This window comes from Trichechus manatus, unplaced genomic scaffold (assembly GCF_000243295.1).
Source record: "Trichechus manatus latirostris isolate Lorelei unplaced genomic scaffold, TriManLat1.0 scaffold00015, whole genome shotgun sequence".
NCBI lineage: Eukaryota > Metazoa > Chordata > Mammalia > Sirenia > Trichechidae > Trichechus > Trichechus manatus.
Genome location: NW_004443951.1, coordinates 10,348,982 through 10,375,468, shown reverse-complemented (window position 1 = coordinate 10,375,468; position 26,487 = coordinate 10,348,982). Strand labels below are relative to the sequence as shown.

At 37.9% G+C, this 26,487-nt stretch overlaps 1 protein-coding gene across 1 annotated transcript in view; it reads left to right on the top strand.

Moving 5' to 3' along the window:
* Positions 1 to 26,487, top strand: part of MAST2 (microtubule associated serine/threonine kinase 2) — a 250,767-nt gene that overhangs the window by 98,338 nt on the left and 125,942 nt on the right. Inside the window, exon 5 of the mRNA XM_023727112.1 lies at positions 11,361 to 11,392. Coding sequence (XP_023582880.1) covers positions 11,361 to 11,392 — 32 coding nt within the window. The remainder of the gene's footprint in view (positions 1 to 11,360; positions 11,393 to 26,487) is intronic.

The window sequence follows — 26,487 nt, the reverse complement described above, 5'->3', positions numbered from 1 at the left end:
GAGTACCACTAAATTCTTCTTAATTCCTCATGTGTAGTTATAATTAGAGAATTTGTCTCAGACTTTTTACTTCTATAGAATATGCTGTCTGGGCTTACTTACATTATATTAAGTGAGTAGAGTAATTAAATGAGACCTGTACAGGATATAAGCCTATTTTTGGATATCAGACATCATTGCTGACTGTTTACAGTAAACATATTCTTCCTGACCACGTTGCTTGCTCCTTACTTCCTTAATTAAGTCACATGTATATGTAATGTGTGTTTGACTCTACACATAGTTTTAAGAACTATTCTAAATTATCAGTTTGCTTATCTATTTATCTACTGTATCTTTCTATCTATCTCTGGCACCTGTTTTGGATGCCTTCTCCTCCTTGTGTCTTTGGATAATTTGGCACATAAGGAGGTAAGTAAGGTAGAACAATGAGGAGGAAATAGAGATACTGATAGACAGCATTTAACTTAAGTTTTAATGAATGCTATCAGCACTAGAAGGATACATGCCATGCTTCATTTGATTTTTTTAAAATTTATTTTTACTTGTTTTAAGTTTGATTGTTGATTTTTTATGCTTTATAAATTATCCTGGTATACTCTTATTGTTAGAACAAACTGACTTTAGTTCATTGCTGAATGTTCTTAAGAATTGACAAAATGAAGAGTCCAGTATAAAACAATGAGCTAATCAGATCAATTTGTGAGGGCCTTGTCATGAAATGTAGCTATTTCTCATTTTTGCTTTGATTTATTTGTTTGACATTTGTAAAGCACTTTTTTTGTACAAAGTACCTATGGTCTTTTTAGTTACCATGAATTGACAAGAGTTTTAGTTTCTTTAAAATGCTCAGAGGGAAAATTTATACAATTGGCAAAATTTCAACAAATATTTGTAGTTCTTTGGTATACAGTATATTTTTAAATTGCAACTTACCTTAATATACTTCTTATTAATGGCATTATAAACATTTATAGCCCACTAGGAGCACCCACTAAATCTTCAACAGTTGTTCACTATGACTCAGGCTTTAAAGCCAATAGCACTAAAATCCAGTAAACCAAAAAAAAACCAAACCCATTGCCATCGAGTTGATTCTGACTTATAGTGACCCTACAGCACGGGGTAGAACTGCCCCGTAGGGTTTCCAAGAAGTGCTGGTGGATTTGAACTGCCAACCTTTTGGTTAGCAGCCAAACTCTTTAACTACTACGCCACCAGGGTTTCCAAATATTTTACTTTAATTTCTCCTGTTAGTACAATTGGTTGGATAAGCTTTGTCATCTGATCTCTTGGGAGTATTTTCAGAAGTATTTATAAAATAGTCAAAAGACCTCTTATAAATAGTGGTGTATGTTCAAAACCAAAACCAAAACAAACCCATTACTGTCGACCTTTTGTATATTCAGGTAACTGCTAATTCTTTTTCTCTATAAGCACATTTAATTGCATTGCCCATTTATATCTTTAATTCTCTTTCATTGCCTAGTATTATTATGGCAGGATTCAGAAAGGAAATTCATTTGTTGAATGGGGAATATTTTTCAATTACTGTGCCTGTTTTTGTGTTTAAAACACTCATCTTCTCCCGAGTGACTGAGTCAGTCTCCAGTATCTGCTACCGTGTTTGGTGATGCCTTTCGTCTTGAGTCTTTGTTTCTATCTAGCAGGAGTTCCAAACCTCAAGGTTACATAGCAATGAAGGATGTTTTCCTATAGCTTTATTTTTTTTTAAAAATTTTTATTACTTTAAACTTTATTCTCCGGAAGACTACATTGGAACATGCTGAAATAAAACGATGCTTGCAAGTAGCAGTTTAGATTATTTGTTTTAAATAGGTAAATTATAATATAAAACTTAGTAAATTTTATCCTATCACTATTGCTTCTAAGTACGTTGTTATTGTTGTTAGTTGCCGTTCAGTCACTCCCAACTCTGCTTGACTCAGATTAAAGTAATAGCACAAGGAAAGAACCAGTATTTATTATGTGCCTGCTTTGTATTCTACACTGTTAGGCTATACATTATCTCATTTAGCCATCCTACATGAACATACAAAAGCTGAAGTGTGCCCAGTGGTACAAGTGATCTACTGGGCAACCTCACATCAGATACTGAGAATCCAAATGAATGATTTGGCCTCTCATTGCTTTTTGGTGAATCAGTTAGTCTTCTTAAAAGTTTTCTAGAAAATCAGCCAAGATACAACCAACTTTGATCCTTCAACTTTCTTTGCCAGGTTCTTTTTGGAGCAAGGACTTTGTCTGTTTTGTTTGCCACTCTATCTCCAGTGGCTAGAACAAAGCCAAGTATAAACCAAATACTCTATCTTTATTGAATGAATTAGTAAAAACAAAAAATAAAAGATATCTGTTCTCACCATTATTACTTTATAAAGTTTTTAAAGTTCCGGACAGTGTAACAAATAAAAAATTTAAAAAAAGAAGCATGAATACTGGATAAGAACAAATATTTGTAGATGATATTGAGATAACTGTTTGTCTAGAAACTTGAAAGGAATCAACTAAAAATCTATTAGAATCAAAGATTTCAGAAAAATAGCCAGGTACAAGATTAGAAAACTTATAACATACTAACATACCACCAATAACTGATCAGAAAATAGAGTAGAGAAAGATTCCACTCATATTAGCAACAAAATTCCCAAAATACCAAAAATAACTTTCTTAAGAAAAACACCTGTCCAATATGAAGAAAACTGTAAAATATTTTGAGAGCTATAGAAACAAAGACGTATTATGTGGAAAGGGAAGACAATCATGGTAAAGACAACATTGTAAAGATGTAAGTTTATAGACTTAGTGGGAATAATCCTAAAAAATAGACAAAATGATTCTAAAGTTCTGAGAGGATATCTAGGACAACTTTAAAGGATAGGCTAATTTGAACCTGATTTGAAGCAAAAATAATATAATTTTGGTACAAAATAAATGTAGAAATATAGTAAATAGTAAGGTAAAAATGGGATCAGTGGTGGGTCAGTGAATATTCACTTTCCATGAGGGACACCTATGTTTGATTTCTGGCAAATGCACTTCATGCACAGGTAGCCTGCCAGCGGAGGCTTGCGTGTTGCTGCAATGCCGAACAGGTTTCAGTGGAGCTTCCAGATTAAGATGAACTAGGAAGAAAGGCCTGGCAATCTACTTCAAAAAATCAGTCAGTGAAAACCCTATGGATCACAATGGTCCGATCTATAGCCAAACATGGGGATGGTGCGGGACCCAGGCAACATTTTGTTTCCTTGTGTATGGGATCAGCATGAGTCAACAACTATAGGGTAGAAATAGACTCTAGTGTATTTCACAATTTAATATCTGCTAAAGAAGACACATCAATGGAGGCAAGAAGAATTAGTCAATATAATTGTGATGGAATTATTGGGGTGGTTACATAACCATTTGGAGGAAAAAATTAGACTTTAATATAGTGACCTCAGTTCCAGGTAAATTAAAAAAAAAAAAAAAAAAAAAATATTCATTTAATACTATTTTACAAAATCCTAAACAAGACATTTTCAGGAATGAAATCTTTAAAGTAATGATCACATAAAAAAAAAAAAAAAAAAGAGTGTTCTTCCCCATAAATAAAAAAATAAGAGCTTTCTTCCCTATGTTTGCTGCATCTCCAGTGTACCATGAAGCTTTACTGCAGTAACTTGGAGTTTGGCTAAAAATTATCCTGTTGATACTGCTTCTAAGTATGTTGTTGTTAGTTACCGACGAGTCGATTCCAATCCTACTTGACTCAGGTTAAAGTAACAGTACAGGGAAAGAACCAGTATTTATTGTGTGCCTGCTTTGTGTTCTACATTGTTAGGCTATATATTATTTCATTCAGTCATCATGACATTGATGGCAAGTAGGTATTATCTGCATGTTCAGGTGCAGATTATTTTAAAGAACAGAAAATTGGTTCAATTTATAAATCTACCATTTTATGGCTGTAGAAGTATGGTTAAATTTTAAAAGCTTTAAGTGCTTCCATTTCTGTACTCTGCTTGTATGTTGGGAATAGACTATGGTGGACAAGGACTGTAACAGGAAGACCCATTATGAAACTAAGACACTAATGGATTGAGTGGGAGTAATAGCAATAAAGTGGTGGAGGGTTTTCTGCTTTGCCTTTTCTACAGATCTGTGAAGCTCAGTAACTTCCTCAAGAACAGACAACTTTTTTTTTCCTAAGTGGCAAGGCTAGGAATATGAGTTAGGCTATGCTCAGCTGTAAGTAACAGAAAACTCTGAGTGGTTTAAATTTTAAAGAAATATATTGGCTCACAGAATGGAAGTCCAAAGGTTGGATGGATTTCAGAGTTGGGTCTTCTAGTGTCTCTTGTTGGCCTTTGTTGCACTTGTGTCTTCCTCTGTTTATTGGCTTCATTCTCAAGCTGCTTTCTGCGTGTTAGAAAAAGAGCTGTAGTGGTTTCAAACTGCACAGTCACACAACTCAACATCTCTAGAGCTTAATGGCAAAAGGACATCTGGGAGATTATGTGTTGGCATCTTTCCTTTAAACTAGAGGGGACTCAATCTGTTGTATGGGTTGACACTGTTTTATTTGAGAAGTAGTTCAGGTTTGAGTCTTTCTAATGATATAGATTGATTCTCATCCTACAGCTACTTTAGGCACATCTGCAGTGAGAGATATTTGAAGTTGTTTCTTGTGAATGTAAGAAGTTGCTTTTATATTTGTCTTATTTCCAAATCAACTTTATGGGAAGTGATTTTATTTTATCTTTGAAAGGGCAACTGAATAGCCACCATAAAAATTTTTTTACCACCGGCTCTCTTAGAGCCGTTATTTCCACATTAAGTATTTGCCTGTAAGGCAGGTACAGTCATCAGTCTTCATTGCATAGAGAGCCCAGTTTCCCAGGTTCTGAATTGAGAATATTTGTTGTCCTGTTAAAGTTATTGCCCTCTGGCAAACAGTTGTACAGTATCCTTCCCAGCCCCACCCTTTTCTGTCTTTGCTGTTCAAAAACGAGAGTACATAAAGTGCCATTGTTCAGGGGTACTTACTTATTTTGGAGGACAGATGACAGCGTAATGCACATTGAGGATCATGGATCATTCTTTTTTTTTTTCAGTAACATGATTTTTATTTATCTAGCAGAAGTGCCAAGTCCATCAAATAAAAGCAATCAGTTTCCTTCACTTCCTCGGTTTAATGATCTTATTTAATGTCTAAAAATGTTCTTTCCTGGGGTGATCAAGGTCCCTTTTTTTTGGACACTCTTACAGTTCTGACAGCCATTTCTTACATATCCGATTATCATCTTTATCTCCTATGAGGCAGGGTTAAATTTTAAGCCAGAGTTTACTAAGCTTGTGGTGGTTGGGATATTTTATTTCATTTTGGATCTTTGGTAGCTAACCCCACACATCTAATCCTAACACCCTTCAGCTACCCTGTAATCCACGAGGGCTCTGTCTTCCTTATTTCCAATCTGTCAGGATTCTTTGTCATTGTTAATATATGTTTTGTAACTCTTCTAGTATGAGTTATTTATTTTTTTAATAATATTGTTTTTGGTGAAAGTTTACACGGCAGTTTAGTTTCCCATTCAACAATTTCCACACAAATTGTTCAGTGACATTGGTTACATTCTTCACAATGTGTGAGCAGTCTCAATATTTCTGTTTTGGTTGTTTCTTTGAGAAGCATTATTCTTGACAAAGCTTTCTTGAGACAGTTTTTATTTTGAAAATTATGAATATCATAATAGATTATAATCATCCCACAAGATATGATTCAGTTTAGGTTTTAGTCCTTGAAAATGAAATTGCCAAGAACAAGGTAGATTACAAATGTTTCAGTCTTTGTTGCAGCTTATTTCACTTTAAAAAAGATGATGACATATGGACAAAAATGTAACCAATTATTTTTTTCAGATAGTCCGTGTTTCCTTGTTCTTTTCTGTGGGAAGTATAATAAAAGTAAAGTATAAATTTGTACTCACCAGTCTTCAGTAACACTAAAATAGTTTTATCAAGTCAGTAAGTTATTTCATTCTTGTCCCTCCTCTTCTCCCTGCCCTATATAGTACTATTCTGTGTTGCAGCTACACTAGTCTTTTGCATTTTTTGCGTATGGTTTTCCCATACTTAATTATCTCCTCCAGCATTTTCCCATTCTCAAGTATCATTATCTGCCTCTACCCATCAACCTCCGTTTATTGTTAGTTGCCGTCAAGTCGATTCTGACTTATGGGGACCCCATGTGTGCAGAGTACTGTGTTTTTATGCAAAACAGCAGCATGTTATACGTTTTAGCCAACCACGCAACCCCCTTGCACGTTATTTTCGTAGGTGTGCTATGTGCGTTGTATGTGTGAGTGTATTATTTGTGAAAAAATATGGTAGAGCTGCTCTGTAGGGTTTTCACACCTGTGGCCTTTCGGAAGCAGATCACCAGGCCTATCTTCCAAGGTGCCTCCTGAACCACCAACCTTTTGGCTAGTAGTCGAGCACTAAATCAATTGCATCACCCAGGAACTCCCTGTGCTTCATTTACATGTTTATTCATTTCTATTACTAGTAGTTTTGGAAATTTCTTAGCCATTATCTCTTTAAATATTGTAACTTCCCAATTTACTTTTTGTCTTCTGGGATTCAGAGTAGACCTCTGTTGAGCGCAAGTGCCAGATAGAAAAGAATATGTACTGTATATTCCATTTAAATAAAATGCCAAAACAGTAAAACTGATCTATGACATTAGGAATCAGTATAACGGTTTCCCTGGGGAGTTAGGGGTAGTAACTGAAAGAGGAGGAATGTGAGGAGACTTCTGGGGTGATGGTATTGTTCAGTTTTCTGATTTGGCTTTTTAACACAAATGTTTTCAATTTGTGAAAATGCAAGTTGCACACTTGCCTGCACTTTTGTGTATTTGTGCTGTACTTCAAGAAATAGTTTAGAAATACCTATTGACTTTTTTTCATCTAATGGAAAACTGGATGTGATGTGATGTTATCAGCAGTGGATTCTGAGCAGGCCCTAGAATGTTGTTCTCCATTCCTACCCTTACCCCAAATAGTGGTATTTGTTAGTCACACCCATGTGGTTTTTAAGTTGTGCATTAGATAAAGAGACATTTAGTCTTTCAGTGGTAGAGAATGCCCTTTTTCCCTTTCTTGATTTTAAATGTTAGTAAAGAAGTTATTTGTCTCCAAAACCGAACCCTCTATCTACTTCCAGTGGAATGGAAGATTGTGTTTTTCGGACACTGTTTCCTCCTTTGGGAAGAGGGCTGCTGCTGCAGTGGGAAAAGTGTCTGTGTGTATACGCACACATGTATATATGTATATAAACTATAATATCTCACTACAGTTGGCTAACTGGGTTACTGGAAGATCTAAAGGTGGAGTAAGAATTCAGTAAAGTGTGAGGGATACTCAGAGGGGGTGTTGCCTCAGGCAGAGACCGCTTTGACCCACAGTCATCTCTTCCATGCTGGTGACTATTGACAGAAAGGACAAACACCAGTCTTGTGACTCTTGGCTTGCATATTTACTTGTGGGGGAAGTGGTTGCTGCCTTTGGACACTTGGTCTTTGTCTTTTCTTTGAAAATATTTTGTGGGTTTAGTCATTTTGAATAATGAGTAATACATATAGAAAGTGATACCCCATGGGTCTGTGTGAATGGCACCGTCTCCTTTTTTATGTAATACCTTTAGAAGATTGCTGTGTGGAAAAGAAAAAGAGACTGAGTGATTATTTCTTTAGGATTCAGTATGTACAGCTTTCTTTGCAACTTGAGAATATACGTCAGGATCTTTTTCTCTGTTCAGTATAGTCAAGCATTACTTTCAGCTCTTTAGGGAATATCTTCTTTAGCAGTGTGTCAGTTTGAGGGATTCAGAACGTAATAATAGAATGTTAGAGGTTCTTACATGTACAATTCATTGACATGAATTACTTTTACCATGTTGTACTACCATCACCACTACCAATTTACAAATTTTTTTCATCACCCTTAACAAACTCATTGCCACGTAAGCAATGACTGTTTCCCTCACCCACCTACCTTGGTAACCACTAATAAACTTTGTGCTCTATGCATTTGCTTATTCTAGATATTTCATGTAAGTGGAATCATATAATATTTGTCCTTTCGTGTCTGGCTTATTTCACTTAGCATAATGTTTATAAGGTTCATCCATATTGTAGCATTTATCCAAACTTTATTTCTCTTTATTGCTGAATAATATTCCGTTGTATAGATATACCACATTTTGTTTATCTGTTCATCTTTTGATGGGCACTTGGATTATTTTCACCTCTTGGCTGTTGTGAATAATGCTGCAAGGAACATTGGTGTACAAGTATCTGTTTTGAGTTCCTGGTTTCAGTTCTTTTGGGAATAACCCAAGAGTGGAAATGCTTGGTCATATGGTAATTCTGTGTTTAACTTTTTTGAGGAGCTGCCAAACAAGTTTTCCACAGCAGCTGCACCATTTTACATTCCTACCAGCAATGGTCGAAGGTTCCGATTTCTCCACATCCTCTTCAACACCTGTTATTTTTTGTTTTTCTGATAATAGCCATCCTAGTGAGTATGAAGTGGTATCTCATTGTGATTTTGATTTGTATTTCCCTAATGGCTAATGACATTGGTCATCTTTTTATGTGAGCCCTGAGTTTTTTATACCACGCAGAGATGCCCTGTTAATATCATCAAGTTGTCTTTATTGTTCCTCAGACACATATGAGAACAACACATCTACCATTTGTGTTACACTTTACAAAGTACTTTCATATACATTATTTTATATGATCTTTACAGCCACTAAATCTAAGCCATAGAGGTAGGTGAAAAAATCCCCAGTCACATAGTTACATGTTATTAAGCCATGGCATGAACCTAGTTTTCTGAATTTCAAATTTTGTGCTTTTTCCTACATACCCTAATATTATTGTATAATGTAAATCTTTTTTCATGTTCTTGGGGTGACACCATGTGAATTTAGTAGAACAAGCAAATGGTCAAGAAGAGTTTTGTTAGAATTTCATAGGAGTGCAATAGCTGCATATACACTGGTTTCCCTCTTTGATCCTGACCTCAAGATCGACTCACGCTAAAATGTGAATTAAGTGGAGCTAAAACGTCATAATTCCCAGAGCAATAGTAGTGGTCTGTTAAACGAGAAAGGCATCTTTGTGCATCCCAGCAGATATATTTGCTGCCACAGCTGAGGAAGTAATTGTATTTGGGGATAATGGCCCTTTTAAGGCCAGTTAGTAAATGATATTAAAGTCGATTTCCTCCTAGGTAGTGTTTTTCTCTCTTGAAAGCATTCTTTCTGACTCTCCCTGGAGTAGCTACTAGCCAGAAGGCTCTACCAGTAAGTAATGTAAGGGATACAGTATATCCTTTACCCAGTAAAGTCTCTTTAGCTGACCTAATTGTAATTGACAGTTGTCATCAGTTCAAATCCAGGTGGGGAGAGAGGAGCCTCTTGTGAGCCTTATAATGCTGATAAAGATCATAGTAAGTACTATTTACTTACTTGATTGATTCATTGATTTATTCATCAAATATTCATTTGATGCCTACCAGGCCAGGTGTTGTGTTAGGTTTTGGGAATGTTATTGTGAGAGAGACTGGTCCCTGCTTCTCCAGAGCTAGAAGTCAGTTAGAGAAAACAGTTAATGAAACAAATAATTATAATAAGGAGTGAAGTGTATATGATGGAGGAATTAAAGGAATATTTGAAAATATATAGAAGGAGGCTAGGGAAACTAAGTGTAGGGAAAACTTCCCAGACGAAATGGGGTTTAAGCTGAGGCCCAATTGTGTGTTAAAAAAAGTAAGGAAAAGTGATCCAGGCAGAGGGAACAGTATGTGTGAAGACCTGACGATGAGAAAGAGCATGGCATGTTTAAGAGACTAAAACACCAGTAAGACTGCAGAATTGGGCAAATGATGCTGAAGAGGTAGGCAGTGCCAGCCAGGTAACACCCTGTAGCCAACAGAAAGGTTTTTAGACTTTATCCATTGAGGAGTTTTAAGTACAAACATGACCCAGTCTGGTCTGCATTTTAAAAAAGATCTTTTTGATAGCAGTGTGTGTTTTGTTAAGCTCATAAGGTATCACCCAGAAAATGGACACTAATTATATGCTATTTACCTTGATATGACATTAATAATTAAGGGAAACAAAACTAAATTGAATGACCAATTAGGAGGGTGTTATAGGATGATGGTGGCTTGGACTAAGCGACATGGCAGTGTCTCTAATGGCAGTTGGTTATACGTGTTAGGAGTTTGGGAGACAGGTCTGGGAAGGAGAGAGTTCTTCTTACAAAGTGTTGGAGAGGGAGAGTAAATTGGTACAGCCATTTTTGGGAGCAGTCTGGAGCATCTAACACCTTATGACTCAGCAGTTCCACATCTAAGTACGTGCTTCCAAGAAACTTTTTATAAACATACATGAGGAAACAAGCACAATGTTTATAGGAGCATTGTTTTAATGGATGGAGGGGGAAAAAGAAACCTGAAAACCAAATTAGATTTCCAATAACTGCAGAATGGTTAAATAAGTATTACTATTATTTAGACTGGACACTATTCTACTAAAGATTAATGAACTAAAGTAAAACACATCCACATGGATGAATCTCCCAATTATAGTTGTTGACTGAAGAAGCAAGTCACAAATGAATACATATAATATGAAACCATGTAAAACAGTACTAATAATTATTTATGAATATATATGTAATAAGATATAAAGGCATATATGGGGAAGATAAACAACAAATTCAAAATAGTTAAGTGGGGATTGGTGGGGGTGGGGGATGGGACTCGATACATTTGGAGAGCAAATCATAGAGGCCCCAACTATTATCATAAGGCTTTTTACTCCTTCCAGTGGTATGTGTATTCATCTCTTTGCTGTATTATTTTCTATATTTCTTTATATAAAGTAATTTATAATTACAAAAAAGAATCACATTTCATTCATTTCATATTCCGGACCCTAATGATACGAATCCTGTACTATTCTTCAGCAGTTAATGATTAGTCCCACCATGCCTGGATTCTGTACTGGGGAGATGGTTTCATCTAGTGGAGAAAATGTCACTAGTATTCTATGAGACATTTCTTTTGGGAAGGAAGAATAAGAGGTAGTAGTTAACCTGACTGTTCTTTATTTCACTAAAACTTAAGAGACAATGGAAAAGATTATCCTTTAGAAATATTTAGTGTTCACCATTATTAAGATAATGCTGTAATAACAACATAACTCTTAGGTTGTTTAGTGCAGACTTTTAGGACTCAGATGAGTCTTTATTTCTGTCTAAATTGTGTTTGTATTTTGTTTTTCAGAAGGAGTTGAGCCTTCCAAGAAGAGGCAGTTTGTAAGTAGACGACTATTATCATTATGAGTGTGATTATGATTATTATCGCATCTTGGGGACTCCTCTCAGCCTCACTTGGAGGAAATCCATCCAAGAGTGGTTTGGGGTTTTTTTTTTGCAGGCTCATATCTGGGCCAGGGAAGCCCACGGACCTGCTGACTTTTGCTAGGTCAGACCCTTCCTTGTCTTAATTTCTGCCTAGCATTTTCAGAACGCTTCTACTTAAATGTTCATCGGATTTGATATTTGTATTTTGGGATTTACTGAGTTTTACTAGACTTAAGCTTTTTGAACATATTGAAATTGAGACTCTTGGCATCTACATCTATTTCATAACGTGATACTAGGGAGAGCCAACTTTTCTGACAAGTTAGGGCAAGGGCAGCTATGTTTGGGAACTAGGCTGAAATAGAGTTTTCTTTCACCCATTTGTTGTATTCTGGCTTCAGGGCTAGAGGAGCTTGATGAATAATTTTTGTTCATGGATTTTAATCTCTTATGTTTTCATGGCCTGCTTTTTCTCTAAGAATTCTGTTGGGACAGTACTGCAAATTTGGCTAATCAGAATTATCTGGAACGTTTGTTAAAATATAAAGTCTGAACTTAATGAATTAGCATCTCATTTCGAGCCCAAGAACCTGTATTTTACACATATGCATCCACACCCACCATGGTTTTGCTAAGAAGCCAAATTTGGGAAACATAAGGAAATAGGACAATGATAAGACAGTGGCTTTGAGACATTTCCTTAAGGGATGTAATTAGGGAGGGGCACACAACAGTATCTATTTCTTAAATCGCCACAAGTATTCATTTTATTAATTATACTTTACATCGTGTCTGTGTGTGTGTGTGTGGGGGGGTTTAATGTATGAAACACATGGTAGTTCTTTCTGTTACTGTCATTTTAGGATCTTGTTAACATGCTGTAGATTCAGTTATCCTCTAAGATTTGTAAAGCTTTTTTGGCTGGTTTATGAAAGCTCATGGTGGTTTGGTATAAAGAAACGAGCTATGAGTCAGAAAACTCCTAGGATCTAGTCGTGGCTGTCTCACTTAACTAGCTTCCTAAACTTAGACAAATCACTCATCTCCCTAAACCTCAGATGGCTTATCTATAAAATGAAGATTGTGATACCTGCTTTTCCTTTTTCATAAAGCTAGTAGAAGGATCATTTAATATATGTAATAGTGTTTTATTAGTTGTACTTTTATTCTATAATGTATTATTTTTAGAGTTCTTGTAAACACTGGATTTATAAGAACAACACAAAATAAATGAAATTTGGTAATTTTGGAGACCCTCAATAGTTATTGATATCCTTTAGGCATTAGTGAGCTGAAATGGACCGGTATCAGCCATTTTAAATCAGAAAATCATATGATCTACTATGCCAGGAATGACAACTTAAAGAAGAATGGTGTTGCATTCATCGTCAAAAAGAACTTTACAAGATCTATCTTAAAGTACAATGCTGTCAGTGATAGATAGGATAATATCCATATGCCTACAAGGAAGACCAGTTAATATGACTATTATTCAAATTTATGCACCAACCACTAAGGTTAAAGAAGAAGAAACTGAAGATTTTTACCAACTTTTGCAGTCTGAAATTGATCAAACATGCAATCAGGATGCATTGATAGTTACTGGTGATTGGAATGTGAGAGTTGGAAACAAAGAAGGAGGATCCATAGTTGGAAAATATGGCCTTGGTGATAGAAACGACGCTGGAGATCACATGATAGAATTTTACAAGACCATCAACTTCTTCATTGCAAATACCTTTTTTCAACAACATAAATGGCGACTACTCACGTGGACCTTGCCGGATGGAATACAAGGGAATCAAATCGACTACATCTGTGGAGAGAGACTATGGAGAAGCTCAATATCATCAGTCACAGCAAGGCTGGGACTGACTGTGGAAGAGACCACCAATTGCTCATATGTGAGTTAAGTTGAAACTGAAGAAAGTTAGAACAAGTCCACCAGAGTTAAAGTATAACCTTCAGTATATCCTACCTGAATTTAGAGACCATCTCAAGAATAGATTTGATGTGTTGAACGCTAATGACCGACGGCCAGATGACTTGAGGAGTGACATCAAGGACATCATACAGGAAGAAAGCAAGAGGTCATTAAAAAGGTAAGAAAGAAAAGACCTAAATGGATATCAGAAGAGACTCTGGAACTTGCTCTTGAACATAGAGTAGCTAAAGCAAATGGAAGAAATGATGAAGTAAAAGAGCTGAACAGAAGACCTCAAAGAGTGGCTCGAGAAGACAAAGTACACCCCACTCCTCACTTACCGATGTGGTTAGGTTTCAAAGACGATGTTGTTATCGGAAAATTGACGTTATGGGAAAATGGAGGATGACTCCATCAGATCACAAAAAGGAGGTTGACTACATCAGTACATAACTACCAAATTATGTCATTGTATAAATGCCAAACCACTGAGAATCATGGCCCACCAAGTTGACACAGAACCTTAACCGTCACAGCCAGTATTACTCACACCTCCCACCTCAGTGTTTGTTACTGCCACGCGTACATTGTTAACGCAAAAAGTAGTCCAATAGTAGATTCTTTACTATTGTCAAAAATGCAAAATGTTGGATAATGAGATAGTCAATAAGTGAGGAGCAGGTGTAGAGTCCCTGATGTGTCTGTCAGTTTGTTGTACTGTGGGGACTTGTGTGTTGCTGTGATGCTGGAAGCTGTGCCACCGGTATTCAGATACCAGCAGGGTCACCCATGGTGGACAGGTTTCAGATGACCTTCCAGACTAAGACAGACTAGGAAGAAGGACCCAACAGTCTATTTCTGAAAAGAATTAGCCAGTGAAAACCTTATGAACAGCAGCAGAACATTGTCTGATATAGTGTCAGAAGATGAACCCTTCAGGTTGGAAGGCAGTCAAAAGATGACTAGGGAAGAGTTGCCTCCTCAAAGTAGAGTCAACCTTAATGACGTGGATGGAGTCAAGCTTTCAGGACTGTCCTTTGCTGATGTGGCATGACTCAAAATGAGAAGAAACAGCTGCAAACATCCATTAATAATCAGAACCTGTAATATAAACAGTATGAATCTAGGAAAATTGGAAATAATAAAAAATGAAATAGAATACATAAACAGTGATATCCTAGGCATTAGTTAGCTGAAATGAACTAGTATTGGCCATTTTGGATCAGACAGTGATATGGTCTATGGTGCCTGGAATGACAACTTGAAGAGGAATGGCATGTGCATTCATTGTCAAAAAGAACATTACAAGATCTATACTGAAGTACAACGCTTTCAGTGATAATATCCATACACCTACAAGGAAGACCAGTTAATATGACTATTAATCAAATTTACTCACCAACAATTAAGGCCAAAGATGAAGAAATTGAAGATTTTTACCAGCTTCTGCAGTTTGAAATTGATCAAACATGCAATCAGGATTCATTGATAATTACTGGTGATTGGAATGCCAAAGTCAGAAACAAAGAAGGATCAGTAGTTGGGAAATATGGCCTTGGTGACATAAATGATGCTGGAGATCCCATGATAGAATTTTGCAAGACCAATGAATTCTTCATTGCAAATACCTTTTTTCACCAACATAAACGACGTCTACACATATGGACCCTGCCAGATGGAATACAGAGAAATCAAACTGACTACATCTGTGCAAAGAGACGATGGAAAAGTTCAGTATCATCAGTCAGAACAAGGCCAGGGGCTGACTGCAGAACGGACCATCAGTTGCTCATATGCATGTTCAAGTTGAAGTTGAAGAAAATTAGAACAAGCCTTTGAGAGCCAAAGTATGACCTTGAGTATATACCACCTGAATTTAGAGACCATCTCAAGAATAGATTTGATGTGTTGAACACTAATGACCGAAGACCAGATAACTTGTGGAATGACATCAAGGACATCATACAGGAAGAAAGCAAGAGGTCATGAAAAAGACAGGAAAGAAAGAAAAGACCTAAATGGATGTTAGAAGAGACTCTGAAACTTGCTCTTGAACATTAAGTAGCTAAAGGAAAAGAAAGAAATGATGAAGTAAAAGAGCTGAACAAAAGATTTTAAAGGGCGACTTGAGGAGACAGAGTAAAGTATTATAATGACATGTGCAAAGAGCTAGAGCTAGAAAACCAAAAGAGAAGTACACGCTCAGCATTCCTCAAGCTGGAAGAACTGAAGAAGAAATTCAAGCCTGGAGTCGCAATAGTGAAGGATTCTATGGGGAAAATATTAAACGATGCAGGAAGCATCAAAAGAAGGTGGAAGGAGTACACAGAGTCATTATACCGAAAAGAATTGGTCAGCGTTCAACCATTTCAAAAGGCAGCATATGAATCAGGAACCGATGGTGCTGAGGGAAGAAGTCCAAGCTGCACTGAAGGCACTGGCGAAAAACAAGCCTCCAGGAATTGATGGAATATCAATTGAGATGTTTCAACAAACCTATGCAGCACTGAAAGTGCTCACTCATCTATGCCAAGAAATTTGGAAGACAGCTACCTGGCCAGCCAACTGGAAAAGATTCACATTTATGCCTTCCCAAGAAAGGTGATCCAACAGAATGTGGAAATTATCGAACAATATCATTAATATTACACGCAAGAAAAATTTTGCTAAAGATCATTCAAAAGCAGCTGCAGCAGTATGTTGACAGGGAACTGCCGGAAATTCAGGCCGGATTCAGAGGAGAACGTGGAACCAGGAATATCATTGCTGATGTCAGATGGATGTTGGCTGAAAGCAGAGAATACCAGAATGATGTTTACCTGTGTTTTATTGACTATGCAAAGACATTCAACTGTGACAAATTATGGATAACATTGCAAAGAATGGGAATTCCAGGACACTTAATTCTGCTCATGAGGAACCTGTACACAGATCAAGAGCCAGTTGTTCAGACAGAACAAGGGGATACTGTGTGGTTTAAAGTCAGGAAAGGTGTGTGTCAGGGTTGCATCCTTTCACCATACCTATTCAGTCTGCATGCTGAGCATATAATCTGAGAAGCTGGACTATATGAAGAAGAAACGGGCATCAGGATTGGAGGAAGACTCCTTAACAACCTGCGATATGCAGATGACACAACCTTGCTTGCTGAAAGTGAAGAGGACTTGAATCACTTACTGGTGAAGATCAAAGACCACAGCCTTCAGTATGGATTACACCTCAACATATAGAAAACAAAAGTCCTCACAACTGGACCAATAAGCAACATCATCATAAATGGAGAAAAGATCGAAGTTGTCAAAAGATTTCATTTTACTTGAATCCACAATCAACACCCATGGAAGCAGCAGTCAGGAAATCAAAAGATGCATTGCATTGGGCAAATCTGCTGCGAAAGATCTCTTCAAAGTGTTGAAAAGCAAGATATCACCTTGAAGACTAAGGTGCGCTTGACCCAAGCTATGGTATTTTTAATCACATGATATGCATGTGAAAGCTGGACAATGAATAAGGAAGACCGAAGAAAGATTGACGCCTTTGAATCGTGGTGTTGGTGAAGAATATGGAATATACCATGGACTGCTAAAAGAACGAACAAATCTGTCTTGGAAGAAGTACAACCAGAATGCTCCGTAGGAGGAAGGATGACGAGACTACGTCCTACATACTTTGGACATGTTGTCAGGAGGGATCAGTCCCTGGAGAAGGACATCATGCTTGGTAAAGTAGAGTGTCAGCGAAAAAGAGGAAGACCTTCAACGAGATGGTGTGACACAGTGGCTGCAACAGTGGGCTCAAGCATAGCAATGATTGTGACTATGGTGCAGGACCAGTGCATAGGGTCACTATAAGTCGGAACCGACTTGACGGCACCTAACAACAACAACAACAACAACAACAACAACAACAACAACGGGCAAAATATTGAACAACACAGGAAGCATCAAGGGAAGACGGAAGGAAAACATAGAGCCACAGTACCAAGAAGAATTGATTGATGTTCAGCCATTTCAGGAGTTAACGTGATCAAGAAATGATGGTATTGAAGAAAGAAGTCCATGCTACACTGAAGACATTGTTGAAAAACAAGACTCCAGGAATTGACAGAGTACCAATGGAGATATTTCAATAAACAGATTTAACACTGGAAGCTCTCACTTATCTATGCCAAGGAATTTAGGAGATAGTTACCTGCCCAACTGACTGGAAGAGATCCATATTTGTGCCCATTCCAAAGAAAGGTGATCCAACAGATTGCAGAAATTATTGAGTAAAAGTCGTTAATATCACACACAAGTAAAATTTTGCTAAAGATCATTCAAAAGCAGCTGCAGCAGTATGTCGACAGGGAACTGCCAGAAATTCAGGCCGGATTCAGAAGAGGATGTGGAACCAGGGATATCATTGCTGATGTCAGATGAATCCTGGCTGAAAGCAGAGAATACCAGAAAGATGTTTACCTGTAGTTTATTGACTATGCAAAGGCATTCGATTGTGTGGATCGTAACGAATTATGGATAACACTGCGAAGAATGGGAATTCCAGAACACTTAATTGTGCTCATGCGGAACCTGTACTCAGACCAAGAGACAGTTGTTCAAGTAGAACAAGGAGATACTACATGGTTTTCAGTCAGGAAGGGTGTGCGTTAGAGTTGTATGCTTTCACCATGCTTATTCAATCTATATTCTAAGCAAATAATGCAAGAAACTGGAGCGTATGAGGAAGAACATGGCATCAGGATTGGAAGAAGAATCATTAACAACCTGCGTTGTGCAAATGGCACAACCTTGCTTGCTGATAGTGAAGAGGACTTGAATCACTTACTGATGAAGATCAAAGACCACAGCCTTCAGTATGGATTACACCTCAACATAAAACAAAAATCCTCACATTTTGACCAATGAGCAGCAGTATAATAAATGGAGAAAAGATTGAAGTTGTCAAAGATTTCATTTTACTTGGATGCACAGTCAGCGCCAATGGAAGCATCAGTCAGGAAATCAAACGATGTATTGGATTGGGCAAATCTGCTGCAAAAGACCTCTTTAAAGTGTTAACAAGCAAAGATGTCACTTTGATGACTAAGATGCGCCTGACCCAAGCCATGGTATTTCCAGTCATCTCATATACATGCGAAAGCTGGGCAGTGAATAAGAAAGACTGAAGAAGAATTGATGTGTTTGAATTATGATGTTTGAAAGAATATAGTATCTACCATGGACTGCCGAAAGAACGAACAAATCTGTCTTGGAAGAAGTTGTTCCTTAGAAACGAGGATGGTGAGACAATCTCTCATGTACTTTGGGCATGTTATCAGAACGGACCAGTCCCTGGAGAAGTCCCATCATGCTTGATAAAGTGAGGATCAGTGTAAAAGAGGAAGCCCCTCAACTAGATGGATCGACACAGTAGCTGCAACAGTGGGCTAAAATCTAGCAACGAGGATGACGTAGGACTGCACAGTGTTTTCTTCTGTTGTACGTAGGGTCTCTAGAAGTTGGAACCAACTTGACGGCACCTAACAACAATAGTAACGATTGTTATGTTTTTCCATGTAGTATGGTAATTACTTTAAAATGGACAGGAACTGAAAAAGGAATTGCTAGGACATATGTGATAATCTAGGCATTATATGAAATACACACTCTTCCACTCAATAAGTAATTTCTCCAGTATCTTCTAATTGGTAAGTATAACACAGAAATGAAGAGTTTTGACTTGAGAGTCAGGCAGACCTGGGTTTGAGTCTTAGCAGTTCTATTTACTAGTTTTTTTTGTTTTTTGTTTTTTCTTTGGTAAGTTAAGTTACTTTATTTTTGTTCATTTGTTCAAATCTATCCATCCATCCACCCATCCATCCTTCCATCTATAGTATCCTTATTTCACTTCTGTTCTGTGCAGGCACTATTCTGGGTGCTGGAGATATAGTAGTGAAGAAAGCAGAGGAAGTTCATGCTCTCATTGAGCTCCATCCTATTCAGAGGAGACAAACAAATACGTATATGGAATGTCATATGGTATTAGGTGCTATGAAGAAAAATAAAGCCAGATAAGAGACATGAAAGTATGCCTATGTGGGGCAGAAGTTGAAATTTTAAATTGGGTTGTCCAGGAATTTCTCATTAAGGTGACATGGGAGCAGAGACTAGAAGGATGTGATGTTTATATATATTGGAGCAAGAGTATCCCAGGTAGAAGATACAATATGTGCCAAGGTCCTGAGGCAGAAACTTGCCTGGCATTTTGGATGACAGCAGGATGTCCTGGGTGGCTGTTGGTGAGTGAACAAGGATGTTGAGGTGGGGCTGGGGAGTCTGGGGTAGAGGCAGAATACGAGATGGGCTGCATTATATAGTGCCTCGTAGACCACAGAAAGGACTTTGTATTTTGTACTGAACAGGACAGAAAGTCAATCGGTAGTTTTAAACAGCAAAATAATGTAAACTGTATTTGATTGTTGTGGGTTTTTTGGGCAATTTTTTTATTGTGATTAATTCACATACCATAAAATTCACCCTTTAAAAGTATACAATTCAGTGGTTTTTAGTGTATTCGCAAGATTTTGCAGCCATCACCAGTATCTCATCCCAGAATATTTTCAGTACCCGCAGAGGACATTCTGTACCTGTTAGCAGTCACTTCCCATTCCCACTGGCCCCAGCTTCTGGCAACCACTTATCTACTTTCTGTCTCAATGGGTTTGCCTATTCTGGACATTTCATATAAATGGAATCATAACATATGTGGCCTATTATATCTGGCTTCTTTCACTTAATGTAATGTTTTCAAGATTCATCCATGTTTGTGGTGAAATGAATTCCTTTATGTGGCCTTTTGCCTTGGTTCTTTGGAAAAACATCTTGAGAGAGTTTCCCCTTAAGCCCTGAGGAGTTACCTTTGTCCTACTTTTCTACCCTAGAGGGTTCTTTGTTACTTTTGTCCTGGATGATTGACATTTCTGGGTAAGCTATAAACAACTTGATGATTTGATATTTTTTGTCTGTCCCTGGAGTGAAGCCTGCCTTTGTGATTAGTATGCATCTTGCAGGGATTGGTCACTATGCTATGCAAATAAAGTGACTGTGTTTTTGTTGCTGTTAAGTGCAATTGAATCAGTCCGACTCATAGCGACCCAGTGTACAACAGAACAAAACACTGCCCAGTCCTGCACCATCCTCACAATCGTTATGCTTGAGCCCATTGTTGCAGCCACTGTGTCAGTCCCTCTTGAGGGTCTGCCTCTTTTTCACTGGCCCTCTGCTTTACCAAGCATGATGTCCTTCTCCAGGAACTGAGCCTTCCTGATAATGTGTCCTAAGTATGTGAGGTGAAGTGTCACCATCCTTGCTTCTAAGGAGCATTCTGGTTGTACTTCCTCAAAGACAGATTTGTTCGTTCTTTTGTCAGTCCATGGTATATTCAATATTCTTCGCCAGCACCACAATTTAAAGGTGTCAATTCTTCTTTGGTCTTCCTTATTCATTGTCCAGCTTTCGCATGCATATGAGGCGATTGGAAACACCATGGCTTGGGTCAGGCGTCCTATGACGTGGAGGTCAAATATACCTCTGCCTTCCCAGTTCTCCATTATTTCACTTTCTTTTTCTCTAGTGGGTTCCATAATTCGCTGCAGTGGTCATACAGAACTCACACACTATACTCACAGTTATGTGGTTTATTAGGGTAACAACGAAGATGTAACAGAATACAATTCAGGGTTGTTGTTGTTAGTTGCTGTTGAATCAGTTCTTACTCATGATGACCCCATGTGTGCAGAGTAGAACTGCTCATAGGGCTTTCAAGGCTGTGACCTTTCAGAAGCAGATTTCCAGGCCTGTTTTCTGAGGCACCTCTGGGCAGGTTCGAATTGCCAACCTTTTGGTTAGTAGTTGAGTGCTTAATCATTTGCACCTCTCAGGGATTTCCAACTGAGGGTAAACATTAGGAAACAATCAGAGATATCCAAATTGAGTGGCATTCTGTAGAGCTAGTGGCCTGGACTCTTCCAAATTGCTATAAAGTTATGAAAGATTTTTAAAAAGGCTGAAGAGATGTTCTAGATTAAAGGAGGCAAAGAGATGTGGCAGCTAAATTCAGTGCTTGATTCTTGGTTGGATCTTGGATTTTAAAAAATCACTAAAGGATATTATTGAGACAGTTGGGGAAATTTGAATACAGACTTTTATTAGATAATATTATTGTATCAATATTAAACTTCCTTAGTGTGATAATTATGTGGTGGTTATATAGGCATGTTCCCTTGTTCTTAGACCAAGGCTGTTAACTGTAGAAGTATTAGCGGGGAGGTGTCATAATGTCTGCAGCTGACTTTGAAATAGTTCAATTGATTAACGAAAAAAGTTGATCTGTCTGTGATGGGGATGGGGATTGAGGGAAGGAGAAGAAGGGAGAGATAGAAAGCAATTGTGGCAAAATGTTAACAGTTTGTGAATCTTTGTGAAGGGTACACATGGTTTCACTTCATTATTATTGCTCCTTTTCTGAAGTTCTGGGAGTAGTGATTAAATACTATTTTTGCAAAGAGTTTTGCTGAAAAGAGAACCATAAAATGAGTTTGTTTTTTTTTTTTTGCCTCCAAATATTGAATCATGTTTGTATGCAAATGGAATAATTCAGTAGAGAAGGAAAAGTTGATGCATGAGAGAGGAGAAAACAGTTGCTGAAATGTTCTTGAGTAGGCTAAAATGGAGATCGAGGCATATGTGAAGGTGTTGGCCTTAGGAACATTGACAGTTTATCCACAGTAGCCTCAGTTACTGTCATGGATTGAATTGTGTCCCCCTAAAATATCTGTCAACTTGGCTAGGTTATGATTCCCAGTATTGTATGATTGTATACCATTTTGTCATCTGGTGTGCTTTCCCTATGTCTTGTAAGTCCTATCACTATGATGTAATGAGATGGATTATATTGATCAGATCTACAAGATTAGATAGTGTCTTAAGTCGTCTCTTTTGAGATAGAAAAGAGAGAGGTGAGCAGATGTAGGGACCTCATACCACCAAGAAAGCAGTGCCAGGAGCAGAGTGCATCCTTTGGACCCAGGGTTCCTGCACGGAGAAGCTCCTAGTCCAGGGGAAGATTGATGACAAGGACTTTCCTCCAGAGCCGACAGAGAGAGAAAGCTTTCCCCTGGAGGTGATGCCCTGAATTTGGACTTCTACCCTACTAGACTGTGAGAAAATAAATTTCTCTTTCTTGAAGCCATCTACTTTTGGTATTTCTGTTATAGCAGCTCTAGATTACTAACACCGTTACCTCATTTTATTTGTAAAAATTGTATTTGTAAAGCATATGGCATAGTGCCTACAATTAGGCACTCAGCAATTTATTATTGTTACAGAATTTAGGGAAATCCTGTTTTTAGTAAGCTTTCAATAACTGATATTTATTACTGTTTTTATTATTAGCAGGCCATAATGACCTGTTTTGATGTTCTTATTTGCCATCCAGTCGACTCTGACTCATGGTGACCTTATGTATAACAGAACAAAATGTTGCCCAGACCTGTGCCATATTCATGATCATTGGTATGTTTGAGTCCATTGTTGTGGCTATTGTGTCCATCCATCTCATTGAGGATTGCCCTCATTTTTGCTCACCCTCTACCAAATAGTGATTGGTCTTTCCTGTTGACATGTCCAAAATAAGCATAACAAAATCTCACCGTCTTCACTTCTAAGGAGCGTTCTGGCTGTACTTCCTCCAAGACTGGTTTGTTTGTTCTTCTGGCAGTCCATGGTATATTCAGTATTCTTTGCCAGCACCACGATTTGAATGCATAAATTCTTCCTCTAGTCTTCCTTTTTCATTGTCCAGCTTTGTCTTGCATGTGATGTGATTGGCTTGGGCCAGGAGCATCTTTAGTCATTAGAGTGACATCTTTGCTTTTTAACACTTTAAAGAGGTCTTTTGCAGCAGATTTGCCCAGTGCAATATGTTGTTTGATTTCTTGACTGATGCTTCCGTGGACATTGTTGATAAAAGTAGCATGAAATCGTTGACAACTTCAGTTTTTTCTCCATATATCATGATGTTATTTATCGGTTGTGAGGGGTTTTGTTATGTTCATGTTCAGGCATAATCCATACTAAAGGCTGTAGTCTTTGATCTTCATCAGTAAATGCTTAAAATTGTCTTCATTTTTGGCAAGCAAGGTTGGGTCACCTGCATAGCTTAGGTTGTTAATGACTCTTCCTTCGGTCCTGATGCTGCATTTTTCTTCATGTAGTCTGGCTTCACGGATTATTTATTCAGCATCTGGGTGGATTATCCAACAGGCAAGGTAAGTACAGTACTTACCCTGCTTACCAGACCATCTGTAGTGAAATTGTTCACTACAGATTAGTAAGTAAGCACATGTAAGCCCGTGCTTACTTTGCTTATTGGGTCATCTGCCCTTGACAGGGATTGTAAATTTGAAAAGAGGCTTTGATTCTATAGGGATGTGCTCTGGGGTTGGGAGAGAGACAGATGCCAGCCATACCTAGAAGCAGAATCTTTGATATGGTGAAAAAATATGAAATTCTTCAATACAGATGTTCTGGTAAGCCAGGTAAGCACTGTGGATAATTGCCTGTTAGATAATCTGACCCTGTTCAGCATACAGATGGAATACGTAAGATAAAACAATACAATCCTGCACACTTTTTCCAATTCGAAGCCACTTGGTATCCCCTTGTTGTATTCTAACAGTTGCCTCTTGATCCATGCAAAGGTCCACATGACAACAGTTAAAAATACAAACCAAACCCATTGGCCTTGAGTTGATTCTGTCTCAGTGCAATTCCTATTCTTCGTAATGTTATCCATAATAATAGAATACCTTCATGTAGTAGATGAAACACAGGTTAAGTATCTTTCTGGTATTCTCTGCTTTCAGCCAAGATCTCCCTTCTAACAGATAGTTTTATTCATATTTTACATATAAAATTACCTATTAGAAGGTGTAAATTTTTTTATAAAAACAGATCTGCAAGATTCTAAACCATGTTAGATTAAATGAACAATAATGTGCCTTAAAAAGCCACAGAATATTCTTGAAGTCAGCTTTGGTAGTCACCTTATGGAAGAGAGCAAAATTCTAATATGGGGAATGAGAATGAACATCATCCATGTCTATATATGTACGTGTATATGTGTATATCTATCAATATTGCTGGCCTGTATTCTTAGAGCCCTTGGGGATACAAAGTTATCCTTTTGCTCTACTGGCTTACTCATTTGGGCATTGGACTTGGACACGGGAAATTGGATGAAAGTAAATTCCAGGTGTCTGAATGATAGACAGAGGACAGGGAGGAGTTCCTAGGGCTCAAGGATGTGATGTGTCAAATTTTGGCCTTGTGAAACTGACACAGTGTCATGTACTTTTCTATTCTCATGCAACTTGATGGTATTTGCTTGGATAAATGCTTCTGGAGAATTTGCTTAAAATAGATATCACCTGCTATGCATAGTAAATAAACCCTTTGTGTGGTATCAGTGGTGTCTGATGTAGGACTTTAGTTTCTTTGTGGGTCTTTGAAAATTAGGGAGTTTCGTGGTACAAACGGTTGTGCTTGACTACTGACCTAGAGGTTTTCAGTTCACACCCACCCAGCAGTGCCATGGGAAAAGGCCTGGTAATCTTCTCTTCTAAAGATTTTAGCCAAGAAAGCCCTATGGAGCAGTTCTCCTCTGTAAAACATGGGCTTGCCATGAGTCAGAATCGACTCAACAGCAATGGGTTTGGTTTTTTGGTAAGGAGTGTGATGCTGAACAGGTTTCAGCGGAGCTTCCAGACTGAGATGGTCTAGGAAGAAATGCCTGGCATTCTGTTTCTGAAAATCAGCCACTGAAAATCCTATGAATCACAGCTGTGTGATCCGCAACCGATTGTGGGGATGATGCAGTGCCAGGAAGCATTTCGTTCCATCGTACATGGGTTACCATGAGTCGGAGGCGGACTGAACGGCAGCTAACAACAACAGGATGGAACTGTGAAGGTCGAAGTCGTAGCTTTGTGTTACATTTAAGAGCCTGTCCTTTTTATTGAGCTTTTATAGAAGATGATCTCACATAGGCAGAGTTCAGCAGGGATGAAGCAGTAGTCGTCACTAGTTTCTTCACAGGAACCATTTTGCTGTTAAAAAATGGGACATTGTTGTCATCAATTATAGTGAGTGTATACAGGACCTGAAAATCCTTGAGAGCTCATTTCTGTTACTGTTACGTTGAAAATGGCTATTGTTATGATAATAACCACTACATTCATATTTCTAGACCTCAAAACTGCCCATTCGTATCATCTGTGTGGAATGTCTCAGAGAACTCTCAACGTCAGCATTTATAAAACCGAAGTCATTGTCTTTCTCAAAAACCTGCTCCTTCTCTCTTAATCTCCTGCCTTACTAAATGGTACCACTTCCTCAAGCTAAAAAACTTAGAGTTATTTTTGTTAACTTCCTCTTCCTTACACCCATGACTAATCAACCACCACTGTCTTCTATTATGCCTGTCAAATATCTCTTAATTTCATCTACCTTTTTTTGTTTGTTTACTATGTCCGTATAGTTCAAGCCATTGTAATCTCTTGCCTCTGCTACTGTCATAACCTCCTAACTGGTCTTTTTTTGTCTGGCATTGCCCACCCCCAGTCCACCCATCCATCATACAATAACCAGAGAAAGCTTTTTAAAGTACAAATTTGATTATTAGACTTATATTTAAACCCTTCAATGAATATTTTATTGCTCTTAGTATCATACCTGAAAGTTTTGACATAATCCATAAAGCTGTCTGCATAATCTGGTTTCTGTCTTTGTCTCCATATTTTGCACAGTATATTCCCTGTGCGTGGACTGTTCTTTCCCACTTATACCTGGCTCTACCACCTGTCTGTCAGTTTGTTGTACTGTGGTGGCTTGCATGTTGCTGTGATGCTGACAGCTATGCCATCAGTATTTCAAATACCAGCAGGGTCACCCATGGTGAACAGGTTTCAGTGGGGCTTCCAGACTAAAATAGAGTAGGAAGAAAGGCTAGGTGATCTACTTCTGAAAATTAGCCAATGAAAACCATATTGTTTGATACAGTGCTGGAAGATGAGCCTCCTAGT